Source organism: Orbicella franksi, chromosome 3 (genome assembly GCF_964199315.1).
Source record: "Orbicella franksi chromosome 3, jaOrbFran1.1, whole genome shotgun sequence".
Classification (NCBI taxonomy): Eukaryota; Metazoa; Cnidaria; class Anthozoa; order Scleractinia; family Merulinidae; genus Orbicella; species Orbicella franksi.
Window position 1 is genome coordinate 21,821,857 of NC_138147.1, and position 15,269 is coordinate 21,837,125.

The 15,269-nt window shown below is 41.2% G+C and overlaps 1 protein-coding gene and 1 pseudogene across 6 annotated transcripts in view; one reads left to right on the forward strand and one right to left on the reverse strand.

The window, feature by feature from the left end:
- The window catches only part of LOC145482661 (ubiquitin conjugation factor E4 B-like), a 304,099-nt gene that overhangs the window by 186,560 nt on the left and 102,270 nt on the right, over positions 1–15,269 (forward strand). For all 6 annotated transcript variants that reach the window (XM_081461267.1, XM_081461269.1, XM_081461270.1 and 3 more), the window contains 3 exons: positions 181–286; positions 11,864–12,099; positions 14,175–14,302. In XM_081461267.1, coding sequence (XP_081317393.1) covers positions 181–286; positions 11,864–12,099; positions 14,175–14,302 — 470 coding nt within the window. The remainder of the gene's footprint in view (positions 1–180; positions 287–11,863; positions 12,100–14,174; positions 14,303–15,269) is intronic.
- Positions 8,867–11,848, reverse strand: LOC145482705 (uncharacterized; annotated as a pseudogene).

Consider the following 15,269-nt stretch of genomic DNA (forward strand, 5'->3'; position numbering starts at 1 on the left):
GTTCCCTCTTGTCTTTCACTGAGCGGGAAAAGAAAGGAAACTCTCTTACAGGGCAATTTACTGGTAATCACTCCTAAAATAATTCTGGATTCAAACTTTGCACATGTTTTTTTATTAGGAGGTTCAGGTGGTAAGAAAGCAGTGTTGTTTTGATCTGTGTAAGTTCTAATTGATAAACAGGTGGACAGTCTGTATTTCCATCATCCCAAATCAAGAATAGATATATCTCAAGAGTCCAGGCTGAAACTCACTTCACAAGAAGTTGCAGAATGGAAGCAGGATTTAGGTACTTCATGTATAATTTTTAAGTCACATTGTGTCCTCAAGGAGAACTGCTGGGTTTGAGCCTAAGTGTTAACTATTATTCTATTAACTATTAAGCACTCTTGCTCTACAGTCCACCCCTTCTTGGGTTTTAAGTTTATAACTGGAACAACGGAAACAAATGATTCATGTAATAATTTAAACGAAAAGAAAACTTTAAGTTTGCTCATGAGTCCACCCCTTCTTGGAGGGTTTACTTGTTCAGTTCTTGAAACAGCTTGACATCTAAGACGAGGTAATTACCCCCATGAGGTCCACCTTTCAGTGATAAGAAAGGTCATTTGGTAACAAGTCCTTTCAGTTTTCCATGTCGGTCAAGAATGTCTCTAGCATCTGGTAAACGTTGGTAAACTGCTTTACATGCCTCAGAAGCAAAACACTGAGGTTTTGACAATGAGCTAAGATATTGTTCAAATGAAAGTGCGCCTTTGTTTAAATCTGGACTTAATGCATTAGACCGAGGTTAAACTACATTATGTTCTTGCAATGAGGGTGTGGCATTCTGTAAGGGTTGTTTTTGCTCAGTATCAGGGCGGATGTCTGCACATGGTTCACCATCAGTGGGTGATATGGCTGCCTGTCCATTAGCCCAGCACATCCAGCTTTCTGAAAGAATGTTTGCAGTATTCTCTGCTGCATCTTCATAAACTTGCAAGTCTTACTCCTGAATTGGTCAAAGATGTTCAAGAATAACATTTTGTGGGATATCTGTCCGTTTACGTTTGCACTCAACTGCTAGGGTAATAGTATACAGGGACTGAAAGTCAGAGATGACATGTTCACTAATGGTTGCGGTTGAACTTGATGTGAGATCGCAGACTGATGCATGGTAGGAAACAACAGGAAGAAGTTGATCAGTGGCAGCTGTCAGCTGAAATGGACCACTTAAAATTCTAACACCAGGCTGAATTTCTTGACCATGAACCCATAGATCTGAGTGTGAGAGTGACAGCAGTGATGTACCCAGGGTGAGGTAAACAGAGACAAAATTCAGTCCACGATTTAGTTTTGAAGGTCCTGGTGAATGGCCTGGCAATGGAGCTCCTGTGAGTAGACAGGTGACGCCTGCATGGGTGTTGCTACCACGATGAGATGCTTCTGGAAGAGGATTCTGAAGAGAACAGGTGATTTTGAAGGACATGCCAGGATGTCAAAAGTGGATGCTAGGGTCAGCATGATCCACCAAGGCCTGTGTAGAGTGCAAATGGTTCTCCCCAAAAAAAATGGGCCAAGAAAGACCAGGAACTAATAGCATCTGAAATGTTGTTTCTTTGCCATTGTTCCACTGTATGGGAATTTCCATTGTGCCAACAGCTTGCAGCTGAGCCTTTGCATCAGCAACAGAGACAGCAACTGGTTTTTCAAGTGACTCATACTTCAACTGAGGGTGCTTAGAGTCAACAAGGTCAGCCTGGGAACGGCTAACAAGAGACACTGAACAGCATTTGTCAAGAGGTAAAGGAGGCTTCTCTCCAGCAGAGACAATGGGAGTCCGGAGGATATGGCACTCTTTGAGTGTACCACCCGGGTTGGCAACAGCTGGTAAGCCAAATACAGTGTGTTGCTGAGTGGTGGGTGACAGTTCAACATCAGAAGGTTCATTGGAGGGAGGAATTCCCGCTATCAGAGACTGAGTTGGCACGATTTTGTGACATAAAGCTTTGCATCCCCATTGGTGACACTGAAAACATTCATGAAGTCTTCCAGCTGAACACTTGTTATTGGCTTTCTTGCAGCTCTCAGAGAGAAGTCTGTTAAAGTTGCAGCATATTTCTGGCGGTTTCTTATTCTTCTTAGGTGAACAGCAAAGACAATCATGAGCTGAGTGTTGTGTGTGACTGCAGAGCCAACAAGATCTTTGCTCCTGAGAAGGCCGATTGTCGCTGCAAAATTGCTCAGAAGTGTTGACAAGGACTGTACACTGTGGGATTTCATGAGAAACTGTTGATGTTGACGAAGAATCTTGTTGGGAAGGCGTAGGCAACTCGCTAGTAATGAATGAATGCTCGATCCATTGAGCGGCTTTGATGGCTTTTTCAAGCTGAGCTACATTCTGCACTTGAAGAACCAGAGGACGTGTGATATGCGGTTGTAGCTTGGAAATAAACTGGAGTTAAACACGTTGGACAGGATTTATTGAGACTTTTACCCAGTTTGTCGAGTTGGTGAAGGATGTTCTTGTATTTGAAAGCAAATTCATCAACTGATTCCGAAGGATCTTGTTTCATGGCACTCAATTCAGAAGCCAGGCAGCGGCATTTCAAGTCAGCAGGTTCTTGAAATTCTTTGCGTAAACTCGTGACAAAACACTCCAACTGCTCCTGTGGGGTTTTCTCAGTGAAATCTTCGGTGCTACGACAAAACGACAGCGCTTAGCATGGCCACTCACCAATACATTGCTGCTCAAGGAGCGACAGGCGAACAGTGACAGGAATTTGAGCTGTCTGTTTGTGAAAATGATCAAGAAGATCAGCAATATCATCCTGAACTTTCGTTTCCTGACGGAATGTAGGTAACTGGAGTGTTGGTAGGCAAAGGCTGGCTACATGTGTAGAAGGAACAGCAGGATTTTCAGGCAGAGTAGCCTGTGACCCGGTTGTTTGTGCAGTGTGAGCGGCTTGAATGGCGCCAACTAATCCCTTGACAACTTCGCTTAAACTGGCAACGACGCCTTGAATTTCCTTGATAGTGGTAGGCATATTTGAAACGGGCTCTCCACCACTTGTAGCTGGACCAGGATGAGGTTCAAGGCAAGTAAACAGTACTTCTGAGGTTTATTGAAGTGGAGCAAAGATAACAGTAAACAACTTAGCTTCGACCTTGGACAACATGTTTTCTTTTCTAAGACCGGTTTCGACCAGTTTCAAGACTATACGGTATGTTGCGTAATTGTCACTAAGTGTCCCACTACAGCCAGACACCCCAGCCATGGAAAACAGACAGAGAAATATAGTGTGGTACAACCCACCACACAGCAGGAATGTGGAAAAAAATGTTGGAAAATGCTCCATCTCCCTTATTGATCAGTACTTCCCAAAGTCTAACCCACTGCATAAAATTTTCAATTGGAACACTCTTATATTAAGCTACAGCGGCATAAATAACGTCAAAACAATTATATCCAGCCACAACAAAGCTGTAATCAGCAATTCTACAAATCTCGAAGAACATAAGAAAAATTGTAGCTGCCGGAAACCAGACATGTGCCCCATGGATGGCAACTGTAACATTGAAAGTATAATAATTACACCAGACTGAAGTCACTATACAAACAACTGAAGAGACATACATCGGACTTTGTGACACCCCATTTAAATTAAGATATAGAAATCATATATGCTCATTTTGAAGCAAAAAGTATAGAAGTGCAACTGAGGGTAGCAAGCATATATGGAGCCTGAAGGACCAGAACGTTGAGTTCAACATCAAATGGTATAGGATAAAGGAGGCTAGATCTTATTCAAACGTTACAAGGAAATGTAATTTGTGTTTTTGGGAGAAATATTTCATAATATTTTAATCCCAAACAACAGAAATGAGCTTATATCATGCTGAAGACATTCTAGGAAACTTTTGCTGAAAAATGTCATCACGTAATTAGCCATAGCTTCCCAATTGTCGTGACACACCTATTATGTATTGTTCTGATTTTTTCAAATAATTATCTTTCCCTGTTACTGTTTCTACCGTGCTGTTTCTGGTCGCCCTGGACTGGGTGACAAGGACAGCCTTTGACAGGAAGAGAGGTATTCAGTGGACCTTTACGACATCCTTAAATATCTTGACTTTGCCAATGATCTGGCCCTACTATTGCACAGAATTCAAGATATGAGGGATAAGACACGGGCCTTGCAGGTGCAAGGTGCGAAGGTAGGCCTGAAGATCAATGCCACCAAGACAAAGTTGTGGTGTATTGGTACCAAACGTGGCGATGGTGTGATGGTTGCAGGGGGGTGGGTTGAGGAAGTGGATGAGTTCACATACCTTGGGAGCATTGTAAGCAAGAAGGGAGGTACTGATGAGGACACTCAGGGACGAATCGGAAAGGCTAGACAGGCATTTGTGATGCTGAGACCAATATGGCGATCCACAGCACTAACAACCAAGACCAAGCTGAGAGTCTTTAGGTCAAATGTGAAGGCAGTGCTCTTGTATGGTTCTGAAACTTGGAGGCTGACTAAGGAATTGGAGCAGAAGTTGCAAGTGTTCATCAATAACAGCCTGAGGAACATCTTGCAGATTTGGTGGCCTAGAAAAATCAGCAACAAGGAGCTTTGGAGACAAACAGGGCAGCAACCAATAGAGCAAGAGATAACACAAAGAGCTTGGGGCTGGATCGGCCACACATTGAGGAGACCAGATAGACATGTAGTCAAGAGGGCACTGGAGTGGAACCCACAGGGGGAAGCGAAAGAGAGGGAGACCCCAGCACACCTGACGATGTACAAGAATGGCAGAGTTGGAGAGGAAACACCTCGCGTGGAATGAGGCAAAGTGATTGATTGATTTTGACCATAACCCTAAGTGGGTATGTTACACATTGCTGTGTAAATGATCAAATGATTTATTATTCAAGAAACTACATTATACATACTCATTATGCATACATAGTGCGTGCCGATGTGATAGAATGTGCTGATGCATCTGATTACATGTGCATATTACTACATGTGCAACACCCTTCCCCTTTTGAAAGAAACAAAACAAAAGAAACAGGAAAGAAAATATATACAATGTAAAATAACAGTGATCATGAGACATTCGGTCAATGTTAATGGTCATTTGACTGGTCTGAGAGAGTGCACAATGTTCATAACATAGTCTTTAAACCTAGCAGGCATATTTCTACATCTTGTCGATCTCCGTTGCGTGACACTCGGTTGTGTAGGTTCTAGATCCAGCGCCCCCGGCCTTGGCTGGTCCGCCTGTTGGTTTTGCTCTACAGTTGTTTGGTCCGTCTGTTGGTTTTGTTCTGCGATCAGTTGGGTTGACTGTTGGTTTTGTTCCATTGGCACGTCGTCTGCCCCAGGTAAAGATGCTGTTTCCAAGTCGGCCGGCTCCACTTGATAGTGGTGAACAGGCTTCATGTGGGCTTTCCTGATCTGACTGTGGTTTTGACAAATGGGCCCCAACGGGGTGCTTACCAGGCAAGCCCTTGGAGCTGGGTTTCCGACTACTTCGCCGTAAATCCATGGTTTGTGTTTATTCTTGGGGTTAGGCTTCACAAATACTTTCTCCCCTGGTGAGAACTCCCTCTGTAGCGTTGATGCCTTCTTGTCATACTGCATCTTTGATCGGTGTCTTCTTCCTACAATAACACCACCAATCTTGGCGCGGCTGTTTGCGGTCGAAGTTGACTTGTAGCCATGGGAATAAGGTCACGTAGCCCTCGGTACATAAGTCTCTGCACTGGTGAGTAAGCATGTCCTTGCTGAGGAGTGTTCCTATAGGCCAAGAGGGCAAGATATGGGTCTTCATGACATGACTTCTTCAGGATATTCTTGGCGATTTTTACAGCGGATTCCGCTTTCCCATTACCGCGGCTGTAGTATGGAGATGACTTGACAAGGTTGAAACCGTAATCCCGGGTGAATCGTGAGTACTCGTAGCTATCAAATTGCCAACTACAATAATATATAAAAAACTGATTAGTAACAAGAGTTTAACCCCAGAGTCAAGTCAAAAGAAGTGGCTAGAGGATTGTGGCCTACCAATAAATGACAACATAAATTGGAATGCTGCCTATCTTTTAGCTAAAAAATGCACAAAGAGCACTAAGCTGATAGAGTTTCAATTTAAATTCTTACATAGACGTGTACCAACCAATCACTTTTTATTTAGAATAGGTCTACAGGGCGATGAAAAGTGCAGTTTTTGTCACACCTCCTCTGAGTCAATAATTCATCTTTTTTGGTCATGCCGTCAAACATCTCACTTTTGGATTAAACTTACTGAATGGCTGAAAAACTTAAATTTACTTCCTAGAGATTATGCTTTGACAAATATTACTGCTTTGGGTCTGAGGCCAGATATCTCTCAATTTGCGCTTCTTATAAATTACTGCTTTCTCTTAGCACGATATCACATATGGCTCGCTAAAACAAAAAATGATCATCCAAATCTTACGCTTTTCATATGCACACTAAAATTACAATATGAGATAGAAACAAAAAGTGGAGACACGAAGAAATGGAAACCTCTTACAGGATACATGAGGATTTAATTAATATTTTAGATTATATTTTCTGTAGGGTTATCTATCTCCTATCCATTAATCTATTTCTAATCTCCTGTCAGATGTATAACTCATTTTACTTTTAATGTACCACATGCCTTTGGTCTGTTTTTTTATGTTTCTGTACTACAACCTCAAGCTGTAATGATAACTAGCTATTTTTCTTCTCAGTTTTGTTTTTTTTCTTTGCCCCTTGTCGTCACTGTATTTCTTAATTGTGTAAGTCGTGTAACTGTATTTGTTAGTAATGTAAGTCGTTTAGTTATTGTAATTTAAATAGTGTAAATAATTAGAGCAATATAATGTAAATAGAGTTAGTGTTGTAAGTAAAAAAAAAAAAAGCTATCAAATTGCGGCCCATTGTTGCTAATGCACTCGTCCGGGATGCCATGACGGGCAAAATTTCGTTTCATAACTTTTATAAGGGCACTAACTGTTGTACTCCTCAGATAGTCCATCTCCAAATAATCACTGTAATGGTCTACCATCACAAGATAATGCTTTCCATCGAGTTGGAACAGGTCCACACTTATCTTGGACCAGGGCCGTGAGGGTACATCATGCAAGAGCATGGGTTCGACTGGCCATTCAGCCTGATACTGAGCACAAATTCCACAGGCCAAGCACACTTCTCGAATGGCAGCTTGCATCCCAGGCCAGAAGAGAGCTTCACAGGCCCGTTGTATACTGCTATCAGGGCCTTGATGTGCCGTGTGGATCTTTTTAAGCATCTCGGGTCTCAACAAAGTAGGCACGATAACTTGGTGTGATTTGTAAAGGACACTGTCGTATGCCGAGATTTCGTCCCTGTAGCTCCAATACAACCTGAGTGGCTCAGGAACTTCTTTCCTCTCGTCAGGCCAACCATTCATTACTGTTTCGTACAGAGCTGCCATGGCAGGGTCCTTGCTGGTTTCGGTTCTGATGCGTTGTAGTGTGTCAGCTGTAACCTGACTCGGTTTGAGGTTCATTTCAGCTAGCTCAAGGTGAAACACTTCGGCTTGCTGAATGTCAATTAAAGTTGGATCGTTGATGGCCGCATGCGACAAAGTGTCTGCTACTTATAGTTCTTTCCCTTTCTTATAGCTGACTGTGAACTGATACCGTTGGAGCTTTAACATCATCCTTTGTAGCCTGCGTGGGGCCAGGTTCAGAGGCTTCTTGAAGATCACCTCCAAAGGTTGATGATCCGTGTGAACTGTGATGTTGCTCTTTCCGTAAAGATATTGATGCCACTTGTTCATGCAGGTGACTATCGCGAGGCATTCTTTTTCGATCTGGGCATAGTTCCTTTCCATGGCGCTAAGAGTGTGCGAAGTAAAGCACACTGGCTGGCCGTCCTGCAAAAGTACTCCTCCAATGGCATTCTCTGACGCGTTGACTTGGAGGGTTACAGGAGAAGACGGGTCATAGTATCAAAGAACAGTTGCTGAGGCAATGAGTTGCTTTGCTGAGTCGAACGAGTTTTCATGCATGTTGGACCATGCAAACACTGCGTCTTGTTTGGTTAAATCCCTGAGGGGTAGGACGATTTCAGACAGGTTCCGACAAAATTTGCTGAGATACTGACACATGCCCAGAAAACGTTGAACAGCAGCTTTGTCTGTTGGCCTTGGCATTTCCTTTATGGCTGTCACCTTAGATGGATCAGGCTCCACGCCCTTGTCAGTAAGTTTGTGTCCCATGAAGGTAACCGAGCTGGCCTTGAATTGGAGCTTCTTCACGGAAAGTCGTAGGTCATAGTCACTGCACTTGTCTAATAGGGCGATCAAATTTCGGTCATGGTCAATATCCGCTTCTTCTTTGGTGTCACCACATCCAAATATGCAGATATCATCAGCAATGTTAATGATACCCTGGAGGCCATCCAGGAACTCATGCTGTCGACGTTGGTATTCTTCTGGTCCCGAAGAGATACCAAATGGCATGCGTGTGTAACAATAACATCCGTTTGGCCCCAGGAATGTGGTGAGCAGTGACGAATCATGATCCAATACAATGGTGTGGAAGGCTTCCGATACGTCCACAATAGTAAATACTTTCGCCTTTGTCAATAGTGGTAGCTTCTCTTCGATTGTTGGGATGGTGTAGATCGGTCTTTTGATTGCCTTGTTGATCGTCTGACTTGGGTCTATGCATATCCTCAGCTTTCCATTAGGTTTCTCTTTGACCAGAATATTGGAGAGCCATTCCGTAGGTTCCGTTACTGGCTTGATGATTCCGTCGTCACAGAGCCTCTTTAGTTCGTCATTGACTCTGTCAAGTTTGGCCACTGGAACACGACGCCTTGGGGCATGGACAGGGGTGACATCAGGGTCCATTTCGATATGCAAGGGGCTGCCTAGTGCGGCCTGGTCTGAACACGCTGGCGTAGTGTTCTAGAACATCTTCCTTTGTGATCATTCCAGGTTGGGGAGGTGAACGGGGCGTTGCTGTCTTGCTATCGGTGCGCTCTCTGTCAACTGCATGAGTTTCGTCTGCATAGATCGTTAAATAGTGCAGAGCCTGTGCATCTCGACCACTGAGAAGTGGTGGTTTTCCTTGTGGGATGTCTACTACTAGGAACTCTAAGAGGTAGTTTCCCTTTCCTTTCGCAACACAGAGTTACCTGACCCTTTGGCCGCAAAGTCTGATCTCCATACGTGCTGATTGTGGTCTTTGTCTTTGAAATCTTAGCACTGGAAAACAGCTTTCGCAACAAACTTTCAGGCATAGTATTGCACGTGGATGCGGTATCAATCTGAGCTTGCACAACTTTCGTTTTGCCACCGTGTATCAAGTGAAGATGGGCGAAGAATTTTCTTCCAGGCCTCTTGTCAGACCACGCTGTCTTCTCGCCATCGATCACAAAAGCCTCCTCGCTCGGTTCGCTTTCGACGAAATTCAACTGTTGTTTTGTTTTCTGATGACTTGGTCTGCTTTTGCAAGCACAAGAGAAATGGCTGATGAGTCCGCATTTATTACCTCTCTTGCCGTACGCAGGGCAGTGCTGTTGGCGAGGTTGTTGATGGCTGCCATTGCACCAATAACAAGGTGTCGATTGCCGGTGCACAACTTCTTTTCCAGTTTTCGGCTTGCTTGTGAAGTTCACCTGTTCTTGATTGCCTCTAGCAGTCTCATCAATTGGTTGGCGTAGGTAATGGCTTCAAAGCATTTCGCAGTTTCGACCACTTCTTTCAAGGTAACCTTTGTTTGTGAGACGTCACAATGCCTGTGGCCTTTGCCGATCAGTTTGACGTGAAGCGTTTTGGACGCTAAACCAGCGATGAAGTGATCTCTCATGAGCTCGTCAGCAAAATTCTCGTACTCGCATTGTGCAACCTGGTTGCGGACTCTTGTTTCCCACGAAGCAATAGACTTGCTTTTGCCTTGAATGAGGCCAAGAAATTTCTGTCGTTCGCCAGAAACCCCAATATTAGCGCCATAAAATTCTTTCAACGCAGCCACAACTAGGTGAGGTTTCTTCTGATTCTCTTTGGTCAGTCCCAAACTGTACTTTTATATCGATCTCGCTGCTGGAGACAGAGATGCTCGAAGGCAGGCTATCGCTTTGTCCGGTTTAGTCCATTTCTGTTCGTCACTTTCCTTCGCTGGGTCGTACCAGTTCTGCATAACACAATAATCCACTAAATCTTCGATGTACACTTCCATGTCATGTTTATCGTCACCCATCGTTTTCAGAGACGGGAATGGAGAGGTAGGCGAAGCCATGATGCTTTAAAACGCTTTAGAACGGTTTAACCCACTGCCACCATATTACACGTTGCTGTGTAAATGATCGAATGATTTATTATTCAAGAAACTACATTATACATACTCATTATGCATACATAGTGCGTGCCGATGTGATAGAATGTGCTGATGCATCTGATTACACATGCATATTACTACATATGCAACAGGTATAGGGCCAGAATGAGGCAAAGTGCACTGCACAAAATAGGGTTAGGTGGTGCGTTCTAGTTGAGGACCTATGTTCCATCAGGAACGAAGAGGAATAAGTAAGTAATTTACCGTTTGAGTGTGTCACTGATGTTCTTACCACATTTTGACATCTTCTGTGATCTACTACTGAACAGAGGCATGGCAACATGGAACCTATTTGTTCTATATGATAAAGAAAAAACTATACTAAAATGCCTGTTTATTTCAAAATCTTTGAACATGCCTTGAAAGATGGACCTTTGCCCACTTTGACAAGCACAACAATAAAATAGCAATTTGACATGATCTATTTTCTATACAAAATGAAGCAGACTCATTGGTTGCTATGCAAGGAAAAGTATTGTGATCGGTTCAGGGAAATCATGCCACTGTCAAACTTCAATCAAGCGTCACTTGTCATGGAACAGAAAACTAACAGCAAAAGCAGAATCTTAATGCAATTTTGCAAGATCTTATACAAAATGCTGAAAAAGTCAAGTTAGTTTTTATCATCAGAGCACCCCTGTGGGCCCAAAAAACCCGGATGTTGCCTCGAATATTGCAGGAGTTGAAAAAGCCGCTCAGAAAACTTGCAGTTGCAGTCAACATCGACATGTTGGAGGCCATTCAATTCGAACTTTGAATGAAAAGAACATTAGTGACAGCAGAAATTTTGTGTCCTCTGTGGTTGGTAATTCTCAAGTGCATTAATTTTGAGATTGTTTAGCTGAGATACAGACAGCCATGAGCTGTTGTGAGCTATACTTTTCCAACTGCTGTGCCCTGAAATGAACTGGAACATTCATGTCGGAAAGCAAGGTTATGTGTTTATTTTAAGACATGGTGTTGTAATATTTCTTTCCTGGCAATCTGTGTAAACAATTATTTTGAGACTGAGAAAAGTTGAATTTTTTAAATAAATTAATGTCATGTCATGTCATTTTCAAGGCAAAGTAATGGTTTCTTATTCCTTGAAATCATTCCAAGACCAATTTTGTTTAGTTTGGTCGTGCACAACTGAGACTGCTCGAGTATTTTTTAAGACAATAGTGTCATTTTCTGGGGAGAAATGTCTTTGTCTTTCATCTCTCTGCTCTTGTACTTTTCCACCACCTCAACAAGACATTTTTCTACATTTTTCTTCGCCTAGTTGTGTCAAATATTATCTAAATTCTTAAAACTTTCCGTCATTTTAAAAAAACAAAGGGAAAATATTTGTTATAGTGATGTCATCTGTGTCTATCCTCTAATAGATCATAGGTGAGAACCAATCAAAATGCGAGAATTATTGACTTATTATATAATACAAAATTAATTATTCAATATTATCATAACAAATTGTATAATGCTCTGAAGAGTATTTTTGTTTATTTCTGACAGATAGTAAAAATGCCTGGTTGGAGCCCAAATTTCCTACTGAGTGTTTCTTTATGGCCATTCAAGTCCATCATTTGGCGGTTTTACCAGCTTGCAGGAGGCATTTGCGCAGACAAAGAGCTCATCGTGACCTAACTCGCATGATTGAACATTTAGAGTCCCATGAGAGTGAATGGATAGAAACACCTATGGCTTCACGAAACAAAGGCTTGTTAAAGAAATGGAGAGAGCAGATCAAGGTAACCTTTGAACAGGTTCATGCCTTATGGTTAGAATGCTGAATTCTTGATCAAACTGTCAGTTACTCCTAGTTTCTTCATGTTGTTCAAATAGCCACTGGCACGATCAGTCACCAATCTTTAAAGTGCCTATGAAGTAAAAAATAATTCCTGCTTGTTTGAAAGGCTTTTCAAAGTAAAGAAGAATGCCCTTTCCTTTTTGGAACATCTTTTTTCGTTTTAGAGATATTTACGTTTTTGTTAGGAAAGGGATGATGTCATAGGTGGTTTCACTAAAACAGCACAACACTCAATCGAGAATAACTCTAGAAATATTAAAGCAGTGTTCTTTAAACTTGGCACCAGAAATGTACATCACAAAAGAAACATAATGACACCTGTCGTGCCATTGCCATGACAACAGTTATGCCACTGGCTCTGTTTTAATTAAGACTAAAATTCCCAGATTTTATCGTAAACAAGGATCATCCACTCCCGCCAATCTAATGCGGAGAGTTAAGACAATATAGGAACCATGTGTGTTCCGAGCAAGACCCTCTGTCCCACTTGAAAAGGTTGCAAATGGGGATATTTGGTGGATATTCTCGATTGAGTATTGTGCTGTTTTAGAGGAACCACCTATGACGTCATCACTTTCCTCGTTTGCATAATACAAAAACATGAATATCTCTAAAACGAAAAAAGATATTCCAAAAAGGAAAACGCCATTCTTCTTTACTTTAAAAAGCCTTTCAAATAAGTAGGAATTATTTTTTACTTCATAGGCACTAGTTTGCATTATAATTATTTGATTAGCAACTGGCCATGTTTGTTCATTTCCCTTTTATAGTGAGTCACCTTAATCCATCTAGTGTCTCATTTTGAATACTTTTGAATTCTCTATTTGTCCTACTTGAATAGTGAAAGTTAAAAATGAGGAGTAAAATCAAATGTGCAATAACAAAATGATTACCATGAGCACCAAGGGATAAGCCGCACTTGCAGGTAAGCTGCACTCGCAGATAAGCCACCCCCAAGTCTGGCAACTCAAATTTCGGAAAAAAGTTTTTCAATTTTCAATTTCAATTCAATTCAATTTTCAATTTTATTGTTTGCTTCATTGCTTTTACATTTCTTGTTATTACATGGTATTGATTTTGTTGGCAGGAGATCCCAGCAAGTTTTTGGAAAGATATCAAAATAATTCACTAGTGGAATCTTAGAACGATTCTTTGCATGTGCATTTCTTGATTTGTTGAATGTAAACCCACATAAACTCACAAACACTGAAAACAGAGAACTGACTTCAAACTGAAACCCTTACCTATAATTTTAGTTCTCAATAGCATGGGCATTATGTCTACGGACTTTGACATGTGTTGGATCTTTCTCTGGTATTTTTCAACCAATTTTTTTTTATTCCTGTCAGTTTTTAATTGAATTTTTCATTTAACAACAACCTTGGAAGAACACTTTCATTTGTTCATTCTTAGCTTAGCACATGTAGCCAGGCATTTCACCAGGAGACATAGTACTGGACACAAATGGCTTTGAACTCAGTTCCATGATGTAAACAGGTTTTTGGGAGAATGGAAATTCCCTGCTGCATGACGTTTAGCTGCTCTAGAATGGCGATCTTAAACTGGTTAAAAGATTTTTTAACAAAGGTTTAATGCCGTTTAACAGCAAGAAATATAAGCTTATGTTTATGAACAAAAACGACTGTTTTAGGGACGACCAAACTTGTGAAAAAGCAATGATCAATACATACTCTGTTATTAGCTCTGATAGTAGTAGTTTTATGAAGTTCTTATTAGTTTGCTATACAAGCTTATAAAGTCTCGATGAAAAGTGTTTATTTATGCAAATTTATGGCACGTTGTCCAGATGTTCTTGCAGATAAGCCACATCCCCAATGTTTAAGGAAAATTTTGAGTAAAAAGGTGTGGCTTATCCACCAGTGTTTACAGTACTTCATTTTGGGTGTCAAGAGTATAACTCAGATCGTAGTCTCTTGGGGGTATAATGCTTCAGTGGTTTGATAATAAATGTGTGAAAGACTCTCTTTAGCATTAATTTCTTGTATTTATTGGCAGAAACTTGAAAATGGTAAGGCTTGTTCTGAAGTTGGATTACTTGATGAGGAACTACTACGTGGATGTTTAAAATTCTTTGGGTTCATGGCTACATGGATATTGAAGCTTGTGGATCCCAGCAAAAAGGGGTAAGCTTGATCTTGAGTGTATCAAGCCAGTTTCTTATGAATGATTTTCCATCCATGTACAAATGGCTCGAGTACAAACGTGCAAGAAGTTTCGGTGAGCGGCCATTCCAGGGGAAACAAGGTATGCTTGTAATTATTCATCAAAAATAAACTGGATCTGAACAAAACAACTCATGAAGTGTTGTCTGCTTGTTTGCTTGCTCGGAATATGTTGAAACTCCAATTGCATAGAATTAATTTTATAGAAACTCTTCTTTCAAAAAATCAGATATTTCACCTCTCGCCTCGTAGATAAAGTACGCCACATGAATGAAAAACAGCTTACTCACAATTGTTTTAGATTTAATTCAACACTTAACCAGTTGAGTGTTTAACTTAAACAGTCAACGTTTCAATTTAATGACTTTTCGAACGCTTTCAAGATCTTTTAATGCCACTGAAGGGAAATTTGAACGGTTTTTACTAACGCTTTTAATGGACGGTGAAAACGCTTTTTACAACTTTTCCAATGCCATAAACGGCTAGAGTGAAAATTTTAGTGGACGTTCTAACACTTCTAACGATTTTCTAAACCGTTCTAACAGTAAACAAATGACTATCAAACGCTTAGAACCATTAAACGGAAAAGCATTAATGTACGTTTTCCTGTGGAAGGTCACATATGCCCAACCATTTGCTGGTGGGTTGCATGCTCAAATCAGTTTGTTTATTTGTACTTTTTCTCTGCAATTTTTTTCATCGATTTTGGCACTTTTCAAAACATAATTCTTCTTTTTTTCTTCTCCTAAAATATGGCAAAATCTAATAATTCTTCTGGATATGAAGAAGATTATTCCTGTAAGAGACCAAATTTTGAGCTCTAGTTTTTTACTGGGCCTCCACCTAAGATGTTTGCTAATTTAAGCGAGCAGGAGTTGAAACAGCTGGTTGAACAAAGACACTTTGAGACGGACTTACCAAAAAACAA